Source organism: Cnephaeus nilssonii (genome assembly GCF_951640355.1).
Source record: "Cnephaeus nilssonii genome assembly, chromosome: 12".
NCBI classification, from domain to species: domain Eukaryota; kingdom Metazoa; phylum Chordata; class Mammalia; order Chiroptera; family Vespertilionidae; genus Cnephaeus; species Cnephaeus nilssonii.
Window position 1 is genome coordinate 41,873,958 of NC_137083.1, and position 25,681 is coordinate 41,899,638.

Genomic DNA, 25,681 nt, shown 5'->3' on the forward strand with positions numbered 1-25,681 from the left:
ACCCTTTTATTAGTATAGACTAGTGTCCTTCAGATGTCCTGGAAAGTATACCTTATCAGATTGGAGACTTGCAAATATTTTCTCCCACTCATAGGTTGTATTTTCACTTTTATTTTGAGGAAGTGTAATTTATTTGTTTCTTTGGTTACTTGTGCTTTAGGTGTCATACATAGGACACTGTTGCCTAATTCAGGGTCATGAAGATATACACCTATGTTTTCTCCTAAGAGTTTTTATAGCTGTAGACCTGACATTTAGGATTTTGATCTATTTTGATAATATATGTATACTAGAGGCCCGATGCACGAAATTTGTGCATGGGGGAGGTCCCTCAGCCCAGCCCCTGCACCCTCTCACAATCTGGGACTGCTGGCTCCTAACTACTTGCCTGCCTGTCAGCCTGATCGCCGCCTAACCACTCCCCTGCCAGCCTGATGGCCCCCAACTGCCCTCCCCAGGTGGCCTGGTCGCCCTTAACCACCTCTGCCTCGGCCCCCACCACCGTGGCTTTGTCCGGAAGGAAGTCAGATGTCCGGAAGATGTCCAGTCACCCTGTCTAATTATCATATTACCCTTTTATGAGTATAGATGGTGTTCGGTAATGGTCAAAAGTCAAACCTTTTTTTTTTTTTTTTGCATGTAGATATACGGATGTCCCAGCATAATATGTTGAAAAGACATTTTTTTCTCAATTAAAATTTTTTGTCACCTAGTTGAAAATAAAAAAACACTGGCATTTTCTAAGTTGATAAGCAAAACAATAAGATAAATATTTGTTGACACCTTTGTCTTTGAAACCTTTAATTTCTCCATCTCCACTGTAGGTAGAAAAATTGGGCATGTGAATGAAGTGCTTCTTTGAAATTCCTGTTAGTTATCCCCTGATGATGAGTTTCTTAGAAAATTAGTCCCCACACGGCTGCCTTCAGTTCTCCCCTCTTCATTGTAGTGGTTTGTTGTGGTCTGACTTTGGCCTGTACCACTCTCCTGCAGTTTCAGAGGTTATTAGCTTGATTCTGATTACTAGAGAGGCTTCTGCTTGTTCTGTTTGACATCCCTTCAACATCGGACAGAGTGGATGAGTTCCTAACATTGTTTTGTTTTGTGTGGCACTGCAGTGCCCTGATTTTTGAGTGGTGGTTTGTCTGCCCATAATGTTGAATGTAAGCAAGTTTCTCTTCGATTTCACTCTCTTAAATCAATTCTTCTTTGCTGATAATGTCAGCGTCACCTCCTTGTGGCCTGTGGAAAGCACTGTGGAATTGGAGTAGGAAACCTGGGCTACCTTTCCAGCTCTTCCAGTAACTATTTTTGTGAGTGACCTGGGGCAAATAATTAACCCTAGTAGGCACTGGCTTCCTGATCTGTAAAATGGGACTGGATTCGTTTTAAAGTTTTGTAGCCCCAAGAATTAGTAGATTCTGTAATTCAGTTTTTTGCAAATACATGTCTGTAGCCTTTACCTGTATGTTTCCAACTGCATGTTAGACCTATTTGTACATGAATATCAGTCAGTTATTCAAACTTGGCTTGTTAGTATAATCAAATCTGGATTCACCTTTTTAAATTCCCATTCCTGGCCTACTTTCAACTCTGTTCTTTTAAAGATATTCTTATCCCTGATTACCAGATTCAAAACCAGGATGTTGGCTATTCCCTTTCCTCCCTTCATATTTAGTTATCAGTTCTATTTCCTTAAAGATTTTTACAGTCGTCCTTCTCTCCCATTCTTTACTTTGTTTTGTTTTTAAATATATTTTTATTGAGTTCAGAGAGGAAAGGAGAGAGAGGTAGAAACATCAATGATGAGAGAATCATTGATCAGCTGCCTCCTGCACGTCCTCTCCCCCCCCCCCTCCCACTCCCAACTGGGGATTGAGTCTGCAACCCAGGCATGTGCCCTTGACTGGAATTGAACCTGGGACCCTTCAATCTGTAGGTCCACACTCTATCCACTGAGCCAAACCAGCTGGGCCCCATTCTTTACTTTGTTCATGCACTAGATGTAATAATAATTGGATATTATAGCTAGGTGTTGGCATGTCTTTCTCGTTTTTCTGTGAATTTACGGGTAGGGATTGTGTGTTGTTGATTATATTTTCACAGTCTAGTACGTGGCATGTCCTAAATGCTTAATAAATATTTGTTGAATTTAAATTTAGCCTGGTTCTACCACTACTGTACTTGTCAATTCAAGACTGATGGGCTTCTCTCGTTATATTTTGAAATAAATTGAATATTAGAGGTAACTTTTATTCTGAAGTCATTTATCATCTTAAAATGAACAATCATATTAATAAAAATACTTTTATTGACTTCCCAATACCCTCTCAAAGGAAAGTTGGCGCACTTTGCCTGTCTCTAAGGCCCTTTACTTACTAACTGGTCTGGCTCCTCCTTTTCAGTACTTGTCCCAACTTTGAATTCATCTTATATTTTTAGAAAATACTCAGCACTACCCAAAGCAGTTGTTTATTATAACTATTCCTGGTGTAAGGCATGTTCTTCTACCTTTCTAAATTTCATTCTTGTTTTAAATCCCAGTTCAAAGGGGAATCGAAAGCCTCCCTGATTGATCTCTCTCTCTCTCTCTCTCTCTCTCTCTCTCTCTCTCTCTCTCTCTCTCTCTTGGATTTAATTAAATTGTATTAGCATTATTTATACTTGAACTAAAATGTTTATTCCACTCTGCCTTATGTTGTAGTGATTTATATATGTGCCTTTGTTCACTACTGGGTCAAAAGCTCCATAAAGACAGGGATCCTTTTTGTTTATTTTTACCTTTTCTACAAAATCTTAACTGTAGTAGGAACTTCACTATGTGTTAAATTGAATGTTGCCAGTTCATTTAATATATGCATGTATTTTCAGGGCTATGGTTCCGATGGTCTGAAGCTGTTATCACATGAAGAAAGTGTATCATTTGGCGAGTCTGTACTGAAGTTAACTTTTGATCCTGGTACAGTAGAAGATGGCTTACTAACTGTAGAGTGTAAGCTGGACCACCCTTTCTATGTTAAAAATAAAGGTAGGGCTTCAATTTGAATTTGTAGTAACTTTTAAAAGAAATCTTAAATGTATAATATGTCTTGTGGCATAATTCTTTGGTAGTTAAGAAAAAGAATTTGAAGGGAAAATTCCAAACTAAATAAAACTATCTTAGGAAATGCCTTATGATGCTTAAATGTCTTAGTGGTAGTCAGACTGAGCTCTACTTCCTGTGGCTATCAAAAACTTCAATTCATGTAGCATGAATATCTTGGTATATAGTGTGGAGTATGGAGTATTTTAGTAATTGCATTTTGGTTTAGGATTACTAATCCTAGTAATACGCTGTATACCCAAAGCACTTCAGAGCCTTACTGCAATACCACCATGTTACACATAATGCTTCAAGAGCATTTCATGGTCTCACTTATCTTCATTTATGCTGATTGATAGAACCTATTAATAAAATGCTAAATTAAACTACATTTTGGAGTGTTAGTGCATTGCTTAAAGTAAATACTTGTAGTTGACTTTATGGCAAATATAAATTACTTGTATTTGAAAAATCTCGACTTAAATTTTTAAGACTCAGAAATGATATGTCTCTCTTATAATAAATAATTTGGGTGGTTTCTGTCAATCCCCATCCTTGATGCAACTATTGTTTGATTTAACTTTAGGTTGGTCATCGTTTTATCCAAGTTTGACTGTGGTACAGCATGGCATTCCATGTTGTGAAATTCATATTGGTGATGTATGTCTACCTCCTGGACACCCCGATGCCATTAATTTTGATGATTCAGGTGTTTTTGATACATTTAAAAGGTAATACTGCACTAATTATCTTTTTTTCTGTTAAAAGTGTACCCTAAACCTCCCTAATGATTGCTAAGTCAAGTATTTAAGAGGTTAAATCTTTAAAGCTTTCAGAATTTTAAAAGAACTTTTAAAAGGACAATTGTCCAACCTCCCAGGAGGTATCCAGAGAAAGTTTGTATGTAGATAGATATCTGGGATTTTAAGACTCATTCTTTCTTTAACCTAATTATCAAATCTAGAGGTATTAGGTAGAGAATTCTCAAGAGTTCCTGCCTGCTGTCTTATAGATTTTATTTCACTCAATTTAATGTAATAATAAAATATAAGGTAAATATATTTGTTTATCAAAAGAATAAGGAAGTCCTAGCTTATTTGGCTTCAGTGGATCGAGCATTGGCCTGCAGACTGAAAGATCCTGGGTTCGATTCTGGTCAAGGGCATATGCCCGGGTTGCCGCTCTGTTGACTAATGAGTTTGCCGACCACTGCGTAAGGCATTACCCTTACCCAGAAGTTTTGACTTCAGGTTAAAGACATTAGTACATTATTAAAATGTTTTTTAAGTGTTTTTCCCTAAGGCAGTGGTCAGCAAACTCATTAGTCAACAGAGCGGCAAACCGCGGCTCACGAGCTGCATGTGGCTCGCGAGCCTCAGTTTGCTGACCACTGCTCTAACCACTTAGCAACACTGACCTCGGCATCAGGTATTTGTTGTTGTTGTTTTTTCAGAGAGGAAGGAAGAGGGAGAGAAAAAGAGAAACATCAATCATGAGAGAATCATTGATTGACTGCCTCCTGCATGCTCTACACTGGGCATCAGGCATGTGCCCTTGAATCAAACCCAGGACCCTTCAGTCCGCAGGCCAACACTCTATCCACTGAGCCAAACCAGCTAGGGCTATTTGGGAGCTGATAATGTAGGCCGCCTCAGGATGGCACATACCACAGTTTCAAACTTCCAAAAGGGAAGCAGGTGTTTGGGGTGAACCATATTGTTTGTGCACACAGTTTAGACACAGTGAGCCACTCCTCTAAGTTGTGGGAATGATGGGAACCTTCCCGAAATCCAGGTTAATCAAGGGCCAACCTTCTAAGTAAATCTTTGAAAGGATAGCAATTAGGCCTGCTATTTTAAGTCTTTCTGCAAAACAAAATATTATGTATTATTATATAATATTATCTATAATAATAAAAGTGTAATATGCTAATTAGACTAGACAGCCGAACGACCTTCTGAACGAAGCCGCAGTGGGGGAGGCTGAGGCAGAGGCGGTTAGGGGCGATCAGGCAGGCAGGCGAGTGGTTAGGGCGATCAGGCAGGCAGGCAGGCAGAATGGTTAGGGGTGAGAAGGCAGGCAGGCAAGCGGTTAGGGGCGATCAGGCAGGCAGGCGGGGTGGTTAGGGGCGATCAGGCAGGCAGGCAGAGTGGTTAGGGGCGATCAGGCAGGCAGGCGGAGTGGTTAGGGGCGATCAGGCAGGCAGAGTGGTTAGGGCAATCAGGCAGGCAGGCAGAATGGTTAGGGGTGAGAAGGCAGGCAAGCGGTTAGGAGCCAGTGGTCCTGGATTGCAAGAGGGATGTCTGACAGACAGTTTAGGCCCGGTCCCGCAGGGATAACTGGGCTTAGGCCTAAATCGACAGTCAGACATCCCTGAGGGGTCCCGGATTGTGAGAGGGTGCAGGCCAGGCTGAGGGACCCCCCCTCCTGCACCCCGTGCAGGAATTTAGTGCACCGGGCCTCTAGTGTGTGTGTGTGTGTGTGTGTATATATATATATATATATATATATATATATATATATATATATGTATGTATATATATATATATATATATATAATTATTATCTACACTTTAATAAAAGAGGAAGATGCAAATTGACCACACCTTCACGATGCCCACCAGCCAATCGAGTGAGTATGCAAATTAACCCAACAAAGATGGTGGGTTAATTTGCATACACAGGCTCCGAGCGGCCAGGGCGGGGCGGGATGCAGGCGTTCTGCACCGCCCCAGCAGCTCCAGGCCTCTGGGCAGCGTGGGAAGGCGGAAAGGCAGCTCCAACTAGAGTGAAGGCGGTGCTGGCAGCCAGGGGAAGGAAGGCCCATTCTTGCACAAATCTTTGTGCATCAGGCCTCTAGTATATAATAAATTAACATTAACATAATTACTGTTTTTTTTAGTAATTTTTGTTCATATAAACGAGTAATGCACTATTTTTACAATCAAGTTATCAAAAAGGGAATGATAATCCATGGTTTTATCTCTGGATGGTGGCAGATATGGAACTTGGGTGATATTAGAAATACTAGAGGCCCGGTGCACGAAATTCGTGCACGGGGGCGGGGGCAGCGGGGAGTGTGTCCCTCAGCCTGGCCTGCACCCTCTCCAATCTGGGACCCCTCATGGGATAACCAGCAGTTGGACATCCCTCTCACAATTCAGAACTGCTGGCTCCTAACTGCTCACCTGCCTGCCTGATTGCCCCTAACTGCTTCTGCCTACCAGCCTGATTGTCCCTAACTGCTCCCCTGCTGGCTTGATTGCCCCTAACTACCTCTGCCTCGGCCCACACCTGGTACCCAGGATTCCCTCCTCCAGCTGACCACAGGCACCCAGGATCCGGGCTTCCCTCCCTCTGGTCAGCCATAGGCGCCCAGGCTGGCTGCAGCCTTAGGGGATGGTGGACAGGGGGCTTCGCCTGTGCTGCAGCTGCAAGTGCTGGAGCCCAGGACTGCAGGGTGGGCGGCTTCTCTGTCTCCCAGGCCACAGCCAGCCACAGGTGCTGGTGCCCAGGACTGCAGGGTGGGCGGATTCTCCATCTACCATGCTGTAGCCAGCTGCAGGTGCTGGCATCTGGACCACAGGGTGAGCGGCTTCTCTGTCTCCCAGGCCACAGCCAGCCACAGTTACTGGTGCCCAGGTCCACAGGGTGGGTGGCTTCTCTGTCTCCCAGGCCACAGCCAGCCACAGGTACTGGTGCCCAGGACCGCAGGGTGGGCGGCTTCTCCATCTCCCGGGCTGCAGCCAGCCTCATGTACTGGGGCCCGGTTTCTCCATCTCCCCCAGGACGTGGGGCGGGTGGACATGGGGTGGGCAGCTTCTCCAGCTGGCTGTAGCCTGGGATCATAGGGCAAGCGGCTTCTTTGTCTCCCAGATCGCATCCACCCTCAGGTACTGGCACCCGGTTTCTTGTCTCCCCCAGGACGTGGGGAGGGCGGCTTCTCCAGCTGGCTGCGGCTTGGGATCACGGGGCAGGCGGCTTCTTCATCTCCCAGGTCGCAGCCAGCCTCAGGCGCTGAGGCCCGCTTTCTCATTCTCCCCCAGGAGGTGGGGCAGGCGGACCTGAGGTTTCTGCTGCTGGCTGCAGCCTGGGATCACAGGGCAGGCGGCTTCTTCATCTCCCGGGCTGCAGCCAGCCTCAGGCACTGGCACCTGGTTTCTTGTCTCCCCCAGGACGTGGGGTGAACCGCTTCTCCAGCTGGCTGAGGCCTGAGATCACGGGGCAGGCAGCTTCTTGGTCTCCGTGGCTGCAGCCAGCCTCAGGTGCTGGGGCCCGGTTACTCCGTCTCTGCAGGACATGGGGCAGGCGGACCTGAGGCTTCTGAGGCTGGCTGCAGCCTGGGATCACGGGACGGGCAGCTTCTTCGTCTCCCGGCCGCACCCAGCCTCAGGCGCTGGGCCTGGTTTCTCCATTTCCCCAGGACGTTGGGCAGGCGGACCTGAGGCTTCTGAGGCTGGCTGCAGCCTGGGATCATGGGGCAGGGGGCTTCTTGGTCTCTGTGGCTGCAGCCAGCCTCAGGCGCTGGCGCCTGACTTCTCCAACTCCCAGAGACCTGGAGAGGCTGGGGGGCGGGGCTGCCGCCATGTTTTCAGTTGAATTGCATACTCACTCAGATTGAATGGTGGGCGTGGCTGGGGCGTGGCTGGTGGGCGTGGCTTGTGAGTGTAGCGGAGTGATGATTTGCATACTACTCTATTATTAGATAGATTTTCTTAATTTGTTTTGCATTATTTTTATGCTTCATAACTTATATAGCAAATATTGCATAGTGCAAGACTTCATTTTTTTAAGCAAAAAGGGACATTTGGCTACCTAATTTGTTTTTCCAGGATGGCAAGTTTGTTTTTTTTTTAAATATATTTTATTCATTTTTTACAGAGAGGAAGGGGGAAGGATAGAGAGTTAGAAACATTGATGAGAGAGAAACATCAATCAGCTGCCTCCTGCACACCTCCTACTGGGTTTGTGCCTGCAACTAAGGTACATGCCCTTGACCAGAATCGAACCTGGGACCTTCCAGTCTGCAGGCTGACGCTCTGTCCACTGAGCCAAACCAGTTAGGGCAGGATGGCAAGTTCTTACCGCTGGGTCCCACCGCGTAGCAGTCACACATTAGTTTTATTTTCTCTGGAGTGACAGCAACACCCGTTTCCCCCTCCCTATAAGGCAGTTTGATCTAGGAGAAACCATGAAAAAGTTGAGAACTATGAACCTGACTATATTTTCATTGTGGATTGGATTGACTTTTGGTGGGCGGGTTTGGGGGTGGGTGTTAAAGGAGATGTTGCCTGGTACAAGGAAGGCCAGAAGGGAAAGAAAGGCAGAAATAAGAAACGGTCTGCGAGGAAACCAGGAACCCCAGAATCAATTTCTAGGTCCCACTTGGAGACTTGGGGCAAGTCCGGAGTCATGCTGTTCAGGGAAGGCATTTGAGTAGATTCTAGCTTAGTAAGGAACAGAAGTCAGCAATAAGTTGGTAAGTTCTTAAACACAATTGTGTGAAAGGAAGTTTTTAAGTGAGAGCATGATTTGAAGAAGCCCATTCGAGACATTGAGAATTGAGGCCAGTCTCCTAGGCATCAGGCAGGTTTAAAACAATTACTCTGTGAAGTTGACATTTCTGCTCAAGAAATATGACTAAACAAGCACCATGCATACGTTAGCTTATTTAATTATCACTACCCTGTTAGTAAATTATATTCTCATTTTACAGAGAGAACTAAAGCTGAGAGAGGGAAAAAGAATATTCCCCTAAAATAGCCAGTTAGTATTAGAACTAGGATTTAAGCCAGTAACTTATAAAGATTCCAGGTTTAGTATGCAATAATAGATGCCTCCATTGAGTACCTATTAAATTATTAGGATATGTTATAATATAGGGTGGCTTTTGGGGAAGATTGATGTATGACTAAACAAATGACACAGATTACTATGCATTTTAAAGTTCTTTTAGCTGCATTTAACTACTGTAGTCTTTAGACCTTGTATATGCTTTCCACTCTGTTAATTTTCTAATTTTAGGCTTCTGTAGGCCAAGAAATTAGATTATAAAATTTGTCAAAAAGTGAATTCTAGCCCGGCTGGTGTGCTCAGTGGTTGAGCATCTATCCATGAACCAAAAGGTCATCAGTTTGATTCCCGGTCAGGACACATACCTGTTTTTTGTGCTCGATCCCTAGTAGGGGGCCTGCAGGAGGCAGCTCATTGATGTTTCTACCTCTCTATCCCTCTCCCTTCATCTCTTTCTCTCAAAAAAAGAAATAAAAAAAAATATTGTTTTTAAAAAATGAATCTAAAGTAAGAATAAATGGGTGTCTGGGATCTAAAAGAGAGACTAGCTATGAATAAAGTATGTGGATTCAGTGTATACATCAGTTTTCATTTTATAAGTAACTACCAATGGTGAAGTTGTTAGTGCTGGTGACATAGGGGGAAATACATTGAAATTCCCAATTAGATGCTAAAGGTTTTTAAGTTGAATTAAAACCATTGTTTTATTTTTTTAGCTATGACTTCACACCGATGGATTCTTCTGCAGTCTATGTGCTAAGTAGTATGGCTCGTCAGCGTCGTGCATCTCTGTCATGTGGAGGACCTGGAGGTCAAGACTTTGCAAGATCTGGATTCAGTAAAAACTGTGGCTCACCTGGATCATCACAGCTCTCTTCCAGTTCTTTGTATGCTAAAGCTGTCAAAAATCACAGCTCAGGGACTGTGAGTGCCACTTCTCCTAACAAGTGCAAAAGACCAATGAATGCCTTCATGCTTTTTGCCAAAAAATACAGAGTTGAATATACTCAGATGTATCCAGGGAAAGATAACAGGTAAACATAGTGATTATTCTAATAATTGGATAACACTTCAATGTAGTTCACAGGAACTAGTGCAGTTAAACTTATTCTTCAGTAGCTTTTATTATTGAATTCTTTGTTTTCTTAGGTTGACTTCAAAGTAAAAGTTTTAAGTGGAATTTTTAGGGTTATAATCCTATATAATAAGAGGCTAATATGCAAATTGTCCCCTTGCCTGGGAGTTCAACCAGGAGTTTGACCAGGAGGTGGGGCCAGCTGGCCAACTGCCAGTGGCCCCTCCCCCGGGGCCGGCCCCACTCCCAATTGCCCCCCACCCTGATCGGGTGTGGGGCTGGTCTGCCAACTGCCTGCAGACCCTCCCCCTGGCTGGCCCAGCCCTATTGGCCCCAACTGGGGTGGGCCGGCTGGACCCCACCCGTGCACAAATTCGTGCACCGGGCCTCTAGTTATTTTATTATAGTTAGGCATTATAAATTTTATACATAATGCCTAGGTATTAGGCACTGAGTGGTGAGGACCTGCTTTCTAAAGTAGTAGTAAATATCATTCACCTGTTAAAGGACTCAGGTTTAACAACTGACAATTCCGTCTTTATTGAAAAACTTTGTAGAAAAGACTGGCACTTTCTTGCATCAGATCTTTTTATTTAACAATTGTGTCATAGTATGGAATGTGCAGGAATTGGCAATGATTTGTCAAAACTAAACCTAAAAGTATCCTCAGTAGAGCTCCGGAATAAAAATTAATTCTTGTCCTTCCTATTCTGTTCGCTATACACTTATCTCATCTCTTAGAATCCTCTCCAGCTCACTCCCTCTCAAACCATCCAAGTTCAGCATGGGTGAAAATATCTTCTTCCATCTTCCTAGTTTCCTGACGATCAAAAACTACCATTTCCTTTACCCATGATATCATGAGAAGTCAAATGATTATCCACATCAAATAATCAGGATTGAATGTTTCATAAGCTAGAGGCCTGGTGCATGACATCTGTGCACTTTGGGGGAGGGGATGTCTCTTAGCCCGGCCTGCACCCTCTTGCAGCGCAGGACCCCTCGGGGGATGTCCGCCGAGGGGTCCTTAGTGCTGCTGTGGAGGTGGGAGAGGCTCCTGCCGCTGCGCTCCCCAGCCATGAGCCCGGCTTTTGGCTGAGCGGTGCTCCCCCTGTGGGAGCGCACTGACCACCAGGGGACAGCTCCTGCATTGAGCGTCTGCCCCCTGGTGGTCAGTGTGCATCATAGCGACCTGTTATTCTGCCTTTTGGTCTATTTGCATATTAGCCTTTTATTATATGGGATTTGAGATGTAATTGATATCTCTATATATAAAAAGCCCAACAACTGGAACAGTAGAACGAGCGGTGGCTATGACGCGCACTGTGGCAGCCAACTACCTGATCACCCAGATGGGCCCCCAACACCCCAATTGGAGGCAGGGCCTGCGGGCCAACCACCTGCGGCCCCTCCCCCCCCGCCAGCCTGGCCCAATGGGCCTCCATCCAGGTGGGCCAGCTGGACCCCACCTGTGCACAAATTCGTGCACCAGGCCTCTAATAGCATTATATTAGTTTGAGGTGTATAAATGATTCTATATGCCAGAGACCAATGGCCATAAGGACCATAATGACTGGTTGCTATGACGTCCACTGTGGCCAGCAAACCAGCCCGATCAGGGGGTGGGGCCGGCCGGCCAACTTCTCGGCCAGCCTGCCCCTAATTGGACTTTCCCACCCCAATCAAGAGCGGGCTGCCGGCCAAACACATCCTCCCTTCACCCCCACTAGCCCTGCCCCTGATCAGCCTGCCCCACCACAATAGGCCCGCAGCCCCTCCTTCCTGGCCGGCCCGCCCGATTGCACCCCCACCCCCACCCCATAGGGGGCGGGGCTGGGCTGCCAACCTCCTGCAGATCGGTCCCCCGATCCCATCAGGGGCAGGGCCAGCTGGCCAACAGCCCATGGGCCCTCTCCCAGGCTGCTGGCCCCCGAATGGCACCCTCCATCCCCATTTGGGGGTGGGGCCAGCTGGCCCACCGCCCCTCCCCATATCTGGCCCTGCCCCCAATCGGCCCCCCAACCCCAATTGGGGGCGGGGCCCACCGGCCAATCACCTGCGGCCCCTTCCCCCAGCCAGCCCAGCCCTGATTGGCCCCAATTGGGGCGGGCCGGCAGGCCAACCTTACACCATCTCCTCCCAACAGGCTCAGCCCCGATCCACCGGGACCCCACCTGTGCACAAATTTGTGCACTGGGCCTCTAATATATATATATATATATATATATATATATATATATATATATATGCATGCCTAAGCGACTGTTATGACCCGTTGCTATGACGTGCACTGACCACCAGGAGGCAGACGCTCGATGCAGGAACTGCCCCCTGGTGGTCAGTGCACTCCCACAGCCAACCTCCTGTGGCTGGCCAACCTCCTGTGGTCCCTCCCCCTGGCATGAATTCATGCACCGGGCCTCTAATATTTGTATATTTTGCAAAATGATCACCACAATAAATCTAGTAAACATCCATCACCACACTAATTTTTTTTTCCTTGTAATGAGGATTTTTAAGATTCACTCTCTTAGCAACTTTCAAATAAGCAATACAGTACAGTAAGTCACTCTGTTGTACATTGCATTCCCAGGACTTTGTAACTATGGAAGTTTGTACCCTTGGACCATCTTTACCTATTTTTTCCCTGAATCTAGTAACCACCAATCTGTTTTCATGAACTTAATTTTAAAAGAGAACCTTCCTACATCAAATGCATTTCTGATTTAAGAATTGATACATATTTGAATATTTCCTATTGGTTTAACTGTTAAATGTATCAACCATTATGTGGTACCTTTAACCTAGAGACTACAAAAACTGGCTTTTATTTTAGTAAAGGGGGATGCAGCAGAGTGTTTGATTGGATTAAAGTTTTTGCTGCACATTTACTTTTTTTAGTAGCGTTTCTATAGTTACTGTTTCTAAAGCTCAGATGTGGATCTCTAGCTTCCCTGTCAATTAATGTAAAATCATTTGTATATACTTCATGCAGTCATTCCAGGACTTTTTGTTTTCTATGAGTGTCATGAAATTTATAGTTCAAAGCTCTTCATAGAAGGAAAATGGTTTATGTCTACTCCTGAATGAGACTATTTTAGTAGGTTTCGGAGCAGATTAACAAATACAGATTCTAGCTTTAAACTTCTATCATAATGTCTTACCAGTTTGACTTCTTTCCCCTTGGAGTTTATCCAGTTTTCTCAAGTGATAAATACAAATATTGCCTAAGGTTTATTTGGTCTTGTCTAAGAAGGTAAACAGTAATGTGTACATAGTTACTGCCACATTTTCACTGTGGTTGCATGAATGAAAAAGACTTTTGTTTTAATCATCATCATTTGACAGGTTATGGGCACAAAGTAAGAATAGCTTTTAATATAAGATGAATAATTTATGCTGCTGATACTGAATACTGTCTGCCTTGATATCCTAAACATCTTTTAAAAACCAGTGTACCAGGATAGATCCAACAGTAATTTAAACCATTTCTGTGAAATATTTAACTTTTTTCTTTAAATCTGAGCTTGGTAGAACATCCATTTTTTAAGCCATTTTATATGTCCTTTGACAATTGGAAATGTTGGCACTATTCCAGGAGGCTTTAATTGCCAAGATTATGATGAACAGACCATATGACTTGAGATTTTACTGGAAATGACTACTGTAGTTTTGACCTTTTCCCTCCTCTGTGTTGGATGATTTTTGTCTTTTTTTCTTTTTTCTTTATATTTCTTCCTGAAGTAGCAGCACTTGAGTTTTGTGAAAAATTCTTATCTTCAGCATGGTGTAAATATTTATTTTTACAGAGCCATAAGTGTGATCCTTGGTGACAGGTGGAAGAAAATGAAGAATGAAGAGAGAAGGATGTATACATTAGAAGCAAAGGCTTTGGCTGAAGAACAAAAACGTTTAAATCCTGACTGTTGGAAAAGGAAAAGAACCAATTCAGTATGTTTCAACAAGTAGTTGCTTAACATTATCTTCACTCTTCCCCCAGAATTGTTCTGGCATGTTGGAGCAGTTGTTATAACCTTTAAAAGGTGTTGGTGCTGTTTCTCAGCCTTTTTGTACTTCAAAACCTAGTAATATTTTTATTCCATCATATCAGGCAGCCTGCCTTTTCATCACTCAGTGCCATTTACTCTTTGAGCATGGAAGGTAGAAATGTCAGACATGCTTAAGAAGAATGCTTGTCCGGAAATGTTGAGGTATAAAAATAATTTTGGAATGTAGTATTTATTTCTAGTTGGGTTGAAAAATGGGTGTTAATTAACTCAGTGTCATTAGTAGGATTTTTTTCTAAGTTGGAGATGGTATGTCTCAACAGCCTTTTGTTTTTCTTAATTGGTGAGTGATAGAGGTGTTGGAGGTGTAGGGTACATTACCCAACCTTCATGGGACTTCTGACATATGTATATAATTTCTAGATTAAAAACCCCAGGAAAGAAGAAATAAAAAAGCCTGGAAAGAGTGGTAAAAAGTTTGCATTATAATAATGCTACCTTGATAGACCTGATTCTTAGAACTTTTCCATTACTAGACTGGCATCTTTTAAGTGTTTTAGATTAATTACAAGAAAATGTAACATGATAGAACAGAACAAGTTCAATTTGAAATACCTAAAAACAAAGGGAAGACATCAGTTTGCAACAGGAGGGCTATGTTTCTGTCTGTTTCTTTACAGTAGCTTACAGTTCACAGATGTTTAAAGTTTTCAAGAATTTATCTTAAGGAAGTAGTGATCAGATTCCAATATTAAAGGGTAGCTGAACTGGATTTTTGAAGTTCTTGATTTCCTTAGAACTCCATGCAGGGTGTAGGGCTCTACCTACATCCCTTTTTCTGCACATCCTAGTTCATTTCTCTCTTCATTTTCATAAATTTTTTGATGCTTGAGCAATCAGATATTAGTGAACTAACTTAAAATGCCCACCTCTGAGAAAGTGATTTTTAAAAAATAAGCTTATAAACATTATTCATCTTAGCTTTCATTTGTAGAATTACTGATTTGTAAACATTCACGGAATTTTCATTTTATCTCCACAGGGCTCACAGCAACATTAAACCAGGATGCTTATATTAAGTCTGCATTTGCATAAACATAGACTGTTGATGGGAAGACTTAAGAGGACGTGGTCTCACCATTTGTCCGGAATTCGTGTGACCATAAGATACTGATAGCATTGGTCTTGAAATGATTTAATAATAAGAGTGAGGATTTGCTTTCTCCATTAGAGCATTAAGTAAGCTAAAACTATCAACATTGTAAACCAAATTGCCTTATTTTTCTTCCAAATTTCACATGTCTATCAGGTAATATAGGCTTGAAAATTTAAATCCTGTGGTGCTAAAGTACAGTAGAAAGAGGAGAAGTGTATACATGTTTTATTTTAAATTGTACAAAAGGGGAATTTAAAAATATGTAACTGCTGTTTATACATTGGCTCCTTACTGCTTATTAATCTGTATTGTATACATAATGGAATGAAACAGAAGCTGGGAGTTGGCCTTTCTGAGCAGCCACCACGTGGCTCAGCATCTGTGCCAAACACAGGAGCCCCTCCTCTGGCCAGTGCCAAGAGGCTAGCAGAACATGTGGCAGGCGGCCGGTGTGAGCCTCCCAGCGAAGGGGCCACCTGCTGCAGTTACCCGAGCATGCTGAGTGTCTGCACCAGGTGGCAGCACCCATCCATTATTTCCAGTGGAGACCTAGCCCAGGCCAAGGTGAAGTTAATAGCATTGAGATATAGTCACTGTAATGGTGCTATTAACAGTTGATACCATTGTATTTTTAAACTTTGTGTTCTGTATCTCCTCAGCTACATATCTTAAATATGTTATTTTGTCATCATATCTTTATGGTGGGGGCAGACTTTGCACTTACTGCAGTGCAACACTTGCACTTTACTTTCCTCCAACTGTCTGAAATTAGAGCAAATACATTGGCAATACAGCTGCTTTTGCTCTGAGCTACAATCATGGCTTTTCATGTTACTTACCAAGTGGTGTTTCTGGTTAGGAATCACAGCTGTAAAATTGATTTCAGTTCATTACACTTCATGATGTTGCCCCTAAATTTTGCACACTATATTCTTGTATATTATTTCAAATAAAATGAAAAAAAAACACCTGTTTATCTCTGACTTCTGCTGATTGATTTTGACTGGACATTTATATATGAGATGCCAGAATATCAGGCTCCGGGATGGAAAATAAGTTGATGGGGTTTTAAGCATTAAGTTAAAAGTAAAATGTTAACAGGACAAGGGCAATAGAAAAATAATGACCTAGATTATCTACTATCGGAACCTTTGTAAAACAGAAATTGTTTTTATTTATAACTTGGCGTCTGTGTTACAAAGTTTAACAGCTGCAAAAGTCTGCTTTTAATAAAATGACACAGTGTAAAGACAGCTTGCTCTAGCTTTATTACAGATACAGTATGACATACAGTATTTAAACATTTAGCTCTACATCTTTGCTTTTAGGATATGCCAGTGGTTCCCAAACTTTATTGCATATTGGAAACACTTGGAAATGTTTTTTAAAAATACTAATACCTGGCTCCTACCCCAAATGTGTTAATATGGGGTACAAATCAATTAATATTAAGCTTTTTAAGAGCTTCCCTCACTGGTTCTAATATGCAGACGTGGAAACCACTGGCTACATACCTAGTGAGGAAGAAAGTAGGTTGGGGGAAGCAGGGTACTTACTGTTTATTACCTGGCCATATACCTTAAAAAGCAGTGGGTGCTCAGTTATGTGATGGGAAAGGAATTTTAGCTAGCCTTGTAGAAAAGTCTGAAAGGAGAGAAAAAGAGTTGGGAAATCTTTCTGGAAAATCAGGCCCCTAGCGTTTGAAGGTGATGGTGATTTTTGACATTTTATGCTACTTAATTAGAAGGGCTGAAGAGATCAACAGAAAAAGACCAATAGAGAATACAGAAAAGTTGGTTACATTTTTAAAACAGTGAATACTAGCTGTCTTTGGGTTAGCAACAAATGGAGATTAAGAAATACTTCACATTATTACTGAAGAGCAGACATAGCTTTCTGAAGCAGTTGAACCATTATGGGATACACTGGTGCAAATTCTTTGCCTTCTCTACTTCTTACTGACTGAACATAAGCCTCCAGGGCTCCCCTGAAAACCAAAATGAAAACAATGTCAAAATTATACAAATAAAACAGGTTAGAGGTGTCAATATACAAAAGAAAGCAGCCCATTTCTGGAATTGCTCTGCCCAGTTCCATAAGCTGAGTGACCAACAGCCTTCGAACATTCATTGGTAGTTACTATGGTTAAGGTGCAAAACGAAACCTTTTTTCAGTCTGCATTGTATGTAGTGGTCTAATTGTACAATCGGGCTCTGACCTCTGAGGTGGTGTTCAGTCTCCCTGTACTCTATTTCTCTATTAGACTTCCGAAAAGCCATATGCAGCTTGGGCCTACTGAGAGCTCACACCGTAGGAAGACATGTTCAGGAGGGGGCCCTGGCGTGTGCACTGTATTATTATTTGATGAACCTGCAAGGAAAATTGCTCTTGGGCTCAAACTTTTGAATTCAGTCAAGGGTATGTGGTACCAGCCAGTTATTTATGATTATAATGATCTCATGAATTAGATCAGGGGGTTAGCCAACCACCCACAGGCCAAATCCCGCTCTATGCATGTTCACTTATGTATTGTCTGTGGTAGCTTTGACACTACACTGAGTAGGCAGAGGCCATATGGCCTGCAAAGCCTAAAATATTTAGTATGTGGCCTTATGGAAAAAGTTTTCAAACCCTGAACCAGATGTTCTAAGTGTTAGATCATGTTTAAGTGGAGCTAAAACAATGGTTAACGGATTTTTTTTATTATTGGTCTACTTAAGTCCCAGGTAAAACAAATTTTTATCATTGTTAAAAAGTTTCACAGCTCTGAGATTACAAAATTTCTACGAAGATGTAAGTTAATACCATTAGCTCACATACTCCCATCTAGTATTTCTCAACTGCTTGTTTTGCTCCCAAACACTGAAACTATTAATCCCTGGTCAGGTTTGTTCATTATTTTCACTTAACTGTGGGGAATGTACTTACCCGGAGCCCGCCAGCTCCACACTCACTCCACAGTGCCCCTCCCACTCCACTATCCACTTCCACAGTCGCAGCCACTACATACATAATTAAATCTCCAATCGCTTACTTCTGGCCCTGACCTCCCTCCTGATTTCTGTTTCTACCTGCATTCTGGATATTTTGGCCTTTTCCCCCTAAGTATCCCTCAAACTCACCTGTCAGAAGCCTAGGGCAGTCCAAACCTACAGAATGAATGTCAGCACCATGGTGAACCCTAGTGTAAACTGTGGGCTTAGTTTGGGTGATAGTGATGTGTCTGCGGGTTCACTGTTATGAACGGGCCACTGATGGGGGATGGGGATAATTCGGGAGACTATGTATATATGGGAGCAGAGGAGGTATGGGAAATCTCTGTACCTTCTCAAATCTTCTGTGACCTAAATTTGCTCTAAAAAATGAAGTCATAAAAAAAAAAACACACACAAAAAAAACCCCTGGGGAGGGGGACGACACCCCCTAGGGAAGTATTCTGCCCACCTTTCCCTATTTCAACAAAAGGCACCATCACCTCCCAAGGGCCTCTATTTAAAGCTCTCCGTCAGTGCTGCACATAATCAGTTACCAAGTGCTATTAATCTGTCTTCAGTTACCAAGTGCTATTAATCTGTCTTATGTTTTTCCGCATCCAGTCCCTCCTCTTCCCTTTGCTGCAGTTTGAGTCCCGCCATTTTGTGTCCTAATCACTGCTGTAGCATTGTAGATGATGGTCAACCCAGTGCTGTCTCAGCCCTGGGCTAGACCTCCCACACTATAGTAAGTCTCTGTCTGCAGTCCATCACTGGCCATGCCCTATACCCATTAGGAGAGTGTAAACTCACTTCCCAAACCCTGTCTGTACTACTACTGGGTTCTAGAGTTTGCTGTGGCATAAAAGGACCCTCCATTAGTTTCCATAGTTTATGTTACCAACACACACTGCAGAGCAGCTTCACCCCCCTTGTGACTCCAAGTCCTACCCCAGTGCCACCCCAGGAGAGATCAGGGGTGTGTGTGGAAATATGACTACACAAAGATGTCTGTGCCTAGCAAAAGGGCTACAAAAGGGCCTGTTTCTCTTCGACCATTCTCCTAGGCCTTTCTCATGATCTTCCTTTTCCTTAGAATGCTCCTCCCCTTCCTTGCCTTCTTTCTTATAGAGCTCTTTACTTAGCACCCCGCTCAAATGCCCTCTTTTTGAGGAAGCCTTTCCTAACTCCATCCAGGCAGCACAAAAGAATTGCAGCCACCCTGTCGATGCACCTTCTGCATCAACAGCCCTGGCTGTTTGGGATCCTTCACGGCTGGCTCCGTGCTCTGCTCAGGGTATGATCACATGACGAGGAGGGCAGGCCACCCTTATTTAAGCAGCCAGGCTGCTGTATCAGGCTCTGGCCCACTACCCACCCAGCTGTATGATCTGGGCTGCATTTGAGCTGACTTGCACATCTACATGATACAGTTATGAGAATGAAAAGATTTTACTCTGACTTAGCTCTCTTCCAGGTCTTATATGCATCTATAAAGCACTTAAATACTGTTCTCCCCACCACACTTTTAGAAGACCTCAGATTCTCCGTGTAATTGAGCAAGACGTCTACACTTGTACCACATTAGAGTGTACCTGCTCGTTGGTCAGTTTCCCTCTTACGATGTAACTTCACTTTGAGGGTTGGGGCTGTATTATTCATTTATGTAACCCAGACCCAGTGCTTAACAAATATATAATGAGTGAATAAAAAACAAATTAGAAATACAGGCAGATAAGTCAATGGAACAGAACAGAGAACCCAGAAATCAACCCAAGCCATTATGGTCAATTAATATTTGACAAAGGAGGCAAGAGCACACAATGGAGTAAGGATGGTCTCTTTAATAAATGGTGCTGAGAAAATTGGACAGATACGTGCAAAACACTGAAACTAGACCACCAACTTAGACCATATAGAAGAATAAACTGAAAATGGATAAAAGACTTAAATGTAAGTCATGAAACCATAAAAATCATAGAAGAAGCCATAGGCAGCAAAATTGTAGACATCTCTCAGAGTAATATGTTTACTGATAGATCTCTGAGGGCAAAGGAAACTTAGGAGAAAATAAACAAATGGGACTACATCTAAATAAAAAGCTTCTGCACAGCAAAAAGAAACCATTAAAAAAAAATGACGAGAGGCCACTGCATGGGAGGACATTTTCCAATGACATATCCGATAAGAGGTTAATTTCCAAAATAAACAGGGAATTCATACAACTTAAAAAAAAAAAAGAAGATAAATAATCCAATTAAAAAATGGGCAAAAGACCTAAATATAAACTTCTCCAAAGTGGACATACAGATGGTCAAAAGACATATGAAAAAATGATTAAAGTCACTAATTATCTGAGAGATGCAAATCAGAATAACAATGAGGTATCACCTCACACCTGTCAGAAATGGCTACCATCAACAAATCAACAAATGACCAGTATTGGCTAGGAGGTGGAGAAAAGAGAACCCTAGTAACTGCTGGTGGGAATGCAGACTGGTGCAGCCATTATGGAAAAAAGTATGGAGTTTTCTCAAAAAATTAAATATGGAACTTCCATTTGACCCAGTGATCTCACTTATAGAAATATAGCCTAAGAAATCAGAGACACCAATCAGAAAGAAGATGTACCCATATGTTCATAGCAGCACAACTTACAATAGCAAAGATTTGGAAACAGCCCTAGTGCCCATCAGCAGATGAGTGGATAAAAAAGCTATGGTACATTTATGCAATGGAATACTACACAGCATTAAAAAAGAATGAACTCTAACCATTTGCAACAGCATGGATGGACCTGGAGAGCATTATGCTAAGCAAAATAAGCCAGTCAGAGAAAGATAAATATCACATGATCTCACTCATGTGGAATCTAATGAACAAAATAAACTGATGAACAAAACAGATCCAGAGACATAGAAGCAAGGAACAGATTGTGAATACAGAGGGAAGGCAGGGGAGGGTGGATGGGAAGAGATCAACCAAAGATCTAGTATGCATATATGCACATTGACAATAGGGTGGTGAAGGCTTGGGGCAGGGAGCAGGCTAGAAGGGGTCAATGGGGGGGGATATATATGAAGTACTTTCAATAATTAAGATTTAAAATAAAAAAAGAAATACAGGCAGATAGAACTTTAATGAAAAGGAAAGCAAAAGTGCAGAAGCCAGTAGAGGAGAAACATGATTGTTGGAGTCCCTGGAAGAAGCAAAGGCATGCAAAATGGAATGGAATGCTCCAAGAGAATAATCTTTTGTGAGAAGCCTAGCTCATGTCAGAGCTGGGCTTAATGAAGCTATTTCTTTAGGGGGGGGGGCGTTTACTTCTTCTAGTAGCTCTTCAGGTTGCTATGGCCCTCCCAAAATGTAGTCCCTGGAGATTTGTGCGCAGTGGGAAAATCCTAACGGCCCCAACTGTCTGAGACAATAGTGTGGGTGTGGCTGTGGCTGTGTTTGTATACAGGGTATGCAAAAAAGTGTATACACACTTCAATAGTTGACAGTTGCAGATTCTATTACAGTTTGAAAATGAAATGCATTCTGCCTTTATAATTATTCACAGTGTGTACACATTTTGGGGGGACACCCTGTAGACATCAATCTAAGAAATTGGTGCACTGAAATTCTCAGAAATATCGATGTTCTGAAGTGAATGGATTATATATGTTTTAATACAATACAAAATCAATTTAGTAGTTTCATTTGCATTCAAAAGGATAAGGCCTATGAACTACACAATATGTAGAAGAAAGTTCAGAAATGAGCTTGGTTAGTTTTTTTGGTATTCGTCAAAAACACCATCAGAACTATGAAAAGAAAAACAGATTAAAGCCGCCCTCCCACATAAAATCAGAGTGAGATTTTCAAGCAATTATTAAATTACTTCACTTGCTTGAGCAAAACATCAGCTTTCTTGAAAGTAAGAACCAGTCCTAACTCTGGTTTGTAACCAAAAAGGATTATTAGCACTCTTATTGAAAAAAAAAATTAGTACAGGAATTGTGCCAACAAGTAGTAGAGGAATAGTCTGTCACGTGGTAACACTGCTCTGTGGAGGCTTTTATGGAATGAACACAAGATTGATTTTGTCAGGCACTAAGTGTCAGTGTACTTAGTACTCAAATACATAAATGACTCCAAGATCCACCACGAGCTTTCACAGGCAGGTAAGCCCTCGCTTTCCCTGGCTCTCTCCTCCCTTTTGGTCTCATCTCAGGCACCCAGTTTCCAGAACTGGTAGGTATCTAGTGACACAGGGACATCAGGAGGAGAGACCAATCGTTACCCTCCATCTACAGGGATTTGAGGAAATGGTTCCTATCTGTGGGCCCTGGACCAGGGCAGGAGGGCAGGGGTCCAGGGACGCAGCTGCACTGAGAATGGTATGATAATTGTATCTATAAGAAGTACCAATAGGCAAATAAAGTCTGTAAACATTTTTGACATCATAAATGTGTTCTTCTACTTAGGCTAAGGAAATGCAAAGGACAAAGAAGGTCACAATAAGAAGAGTTGCTGCTCCGTTACAAACATCAAGAATAAACGGGCTTGAGGCCAATACTAACACTTCTGCAAAGATTTAGAAATCTTTTCATCAAAAACTCAGTCTTCATCTTTACTGAGAACACATTCAACAGTTACAGATCCACAGTCTTCCCTGGGGGGCAGCCTTATACCGGAGGGCACGCACGTCTGGAGGACCTGACTGGTGGGAGCTGAGTAGGTACCACTTGGCCCCAGGAGTCAGTAGTTACTCTAATTTTAAAATTAACTTGACCAGTATCCACTCAAGCTCTAAAGAAACATCTGGTGTCAGGAGGAAACAGACAGGAAGGCAGAAGAGAGTTCATCATTTGCTATTCATTCAGCAGCAGCAGTCCCACGATCCTCAATTTGTCCTAGTTTATGACAACCTAGCATACTGTGCTGGGAGGAACAGAGTATATAACAAGGTTTGCCCCAGAAGCTAAAATAAATTTACTGACATTTAAAGAGCAATGCTCACCCTGGGTTTATCTACAGGGGAAAGAACACATCAGCGGTGCTTTGGATGCAGGGACAAAGTCAGCTCGCAGTAGCAGACAGGAGGGAACATGCCCAAGGACAGAGCTCCCTGCCTGGCCAACCGCTGGGCGGCAGCAGGAGCCGCTGCTCAGAGCATGAAGATTCTGCTATCAGACGCGTGGAGAGATGGATAGACCTTATTTAAAAAGCATGACATTATTTCTTAGCATGATTTTCAGTTGCTAAATATAGGCTTAGCAACAGCACTACTGATGAAATCACCCAGGAGACATTTTTAAAAAGAAGAAAAAGGATTTGTGATGTGTCCACAGCAGGACAACTATTGTGAACTAATTCCAACTTGTTAAGAAAACAAAAATGAACTGTATTCAATGAACTAAATTCTAAATACTCTTCTAGTACCAAGGGGGTGGCAGCAGAGTGAGTCTTTGCGACTCAGAACAAAAATCCACAAATAGCCCTAACCGGTTTGGCTCAGTCCATACGAGAGCTCAGTGCCTCTCTCTGAGGCTGGGCTGATGCTCCTCAAGGACCTCTCACAGCCTCCCTCCTGGGTGCAGTCTTTCACCTGACACCAGTCTTTTCCCCTGTGCTGCAGAGCTGCCTGGGCAGCTGTAAGAAATCCTAGGCCAGGTCCCAGCTTCAGGGATTCTCAGGTAGTCAAGGCTGTGGCCTGAACGCCGCATTTTTGAGAGCTCTGTAAATGATTCAGGGTGCAACTATCGGCTGCACTTAGGCTCAAGAAAGCCTTGCTCGGGGCTGTGGCCCCCATCAACATCATCAGGACCCTCTGGGAGAACTGAAAATGGTTTCAAGAGCTCTTGAAGAGGTACAGCTGATGGATTTGGAGGGTGAGGGTGATGAGGAGCTGAATGATGACTTAAAGGTTCTAGCTTGCTGGGTAAGTGATGGTGCCACTTTATCCAAGACATGGAGTCTAGGACATTGAGCAGAGTTGAGAGGAAAGATTATTTATTTTTAACATTTTTGGGTGAGATGTCTGTGTCACTTTGAGTGGTGACATATGACAGCAAGTTTGCTGGCCTAAGGCCCCAGGCAGTCAAGGCAAATTGCAGACCTGGCAGCCACTGGACAGAAGAGACCACCAGAGTCATGCGTCTGGATGAGCTCATGTGGGAACCAAAGTACAGGGAGAATGTGAAGGAAAGTGAGCCAAGAGCAAACTGTGGGAAACGATGGCACTTAAGGAGTGGACAGAGTCAACTCAGCCGATGAGACGGAGGAAAATAATGGCCAGAAAGGTGATGTCGTGGAAGCTCCTAGAAGGCAGGGCTGTGTCTCAGTTTGCTCTCTGTCCTCAGAGCCTGGCACATAGTGAGCATCAAGGAAATGTGTTCTATCAGTGAGTCGAGGAGGAGTTTCAAGAAGGAAGCAGTGGTCAACTCCAGCTAAAGCTGCACAGTGTAAGAACAGAAATGCCTAGGTTTGGTGGCTAAGAGGTCTCTGGAGATCGTGGTGAGAACAATTTCAGAGGAGAATGCTGATGGAAGAGAGATGCTTACTAAGTTATATGTGACCATTAAAACCTCCCGCCCTGGGCGTGGCTGCGTGGAAGGGGTGTGTCTGTGTGTCTGTGCACATAAGTACACACATAGATTCATTTGTGGGAACTACTGGAGGGCACGTGGTATCTATTAGCTGCTGGGTTGTCCTCATTTTCTACTAATAACTTCATCATGTTCGAGTATTTTCAAAAGTTTATTCATATCTGTGCTCCACTAAATCAGTAACTGCAACCCATGAAAATGAAGCAGAAAATGAGGAGCCAAGACAATGAGGAGCCTTTTCATAGCTGAAGCTGGTTTTCAAAACCAGAAGTGCATAGTCCTCAGGGCTGCATCAGGCATGGGGCAGCACAAAGGGATGTGAAGATGTGGAAGTGAAGGAACCGGAAAGCAAAAATGTTGTGCCCAACGGCTCTGTCGGGTGCTCCAGCGCGTGTGCCCGTGCAGTGAGGTGCCTGACGCGAGGAGGTGCCACCACATGTACACATCCACCCAGGCACTGTTCCTTCCTCTCCCCTGCGTCTCCTACTCTCCCTGGGCTTCCAGAAGAGACAGGTACTTGTGGAACACAAGGCTTTACCTGATGAGGAGGAGTCTGTCCTTTTCAGATGGGTGGTCATCCAGCCACTGGGAGAAGCGTGCATGGGACCACTCTGCCCTCTGAAGGTTGAAACACAGTTAGAGAAGAGCATACACATTCTTCAGTGAATGGCACAAGTACTGGTTCAAAAAGCGCTCTCCAGGATTCCCAAGGTGAAATCACCTCCTACCCCTGCCTGAGGGAAGGTGGCTCAGCCCTTGGGGCACCTTCCTAACTCCCAAGGAGCCCTTTGGATTTGCCAATTGAAGGTGGATCAGCAAAAGAAATAGGGTCTCTATCAAAAAAGCTTTATGAACATAAATTACTTGTCATTATTATTTAAAGGGCTAATTCTGTATTCATCAGGTACTTCTTACACTGCAGAGCAATGGGAATTTTCCTTCCTTAGTGATTCACTGCTAAGACAGAAATCCATGACTAAAAAGGACAAAGAGAAGGCCAGAA

The 25,681-nt window shown here is 43.3% G+C and overlaps 2 protein-coding genes across 3 annotated transcripts in view; one reads left to right on the forward strand and one right to left on the reverse strand.

Annotated features, from left to right (window-relative positions):
- Positions 1-16,232, forward strand: part of HBP1 (HMG-box transcription factor 1) — a 34,075-nt gene extending 17,843 nt beyond the window's left edge. For both annotated transcript variants that reach the window (XM_079786048.1, XM_079786049.1), the window contains exons 7-11: positions 2,872-3,028; positions 3,669-3,813; positions 9,592-9,909; positions 13,760-13,901; positions 15,000-16,232. In XM_079786048.1, coding sequence (XP_079642174.1) covers positions 2,872-3,028; positions 3,669-3,813; positions 9,592-9,909; positions 13,760-13,901; positions 15,000-15,017 — 780 coding nt within the window. In that variant the 3' untranslated portion in view covers positions 15,018-16,232. The remainder of the gene's footprint in view (positions 1-2,871; positions 3,029-3,668; positions 3,814-9,591; positions 9,910-13,759; positions 13,902-14,999) is intronic.
- A 126-nt stretch (positions 16,233-16,358) lies between these two features.
- COG5 (component of oligomeric golgi complex 5) overlaps positions 16,359-25,681 on the reverse strand; it is a 200,221-nt gene continuing 190,898 nt past the window's right edge. Inside the window, exons 21-22 of the mRNA XM_079786047.1 lie at positions 25,217-25,296; positions 16,359-17,100 (exon numbers count right to left, since the gene is read on the reverse strand). Of these exons, the coding sequence (XP_079642173.1) occupies positions 16,986-17,100; positions 25,217-25,296 (195 nt within the window). The 3' untranslated portion in view covers positions 16,359-16,985. The remainder of the gene's footprint in view (positions 17,101-25,216; positions 25,297-25,681) is intronic.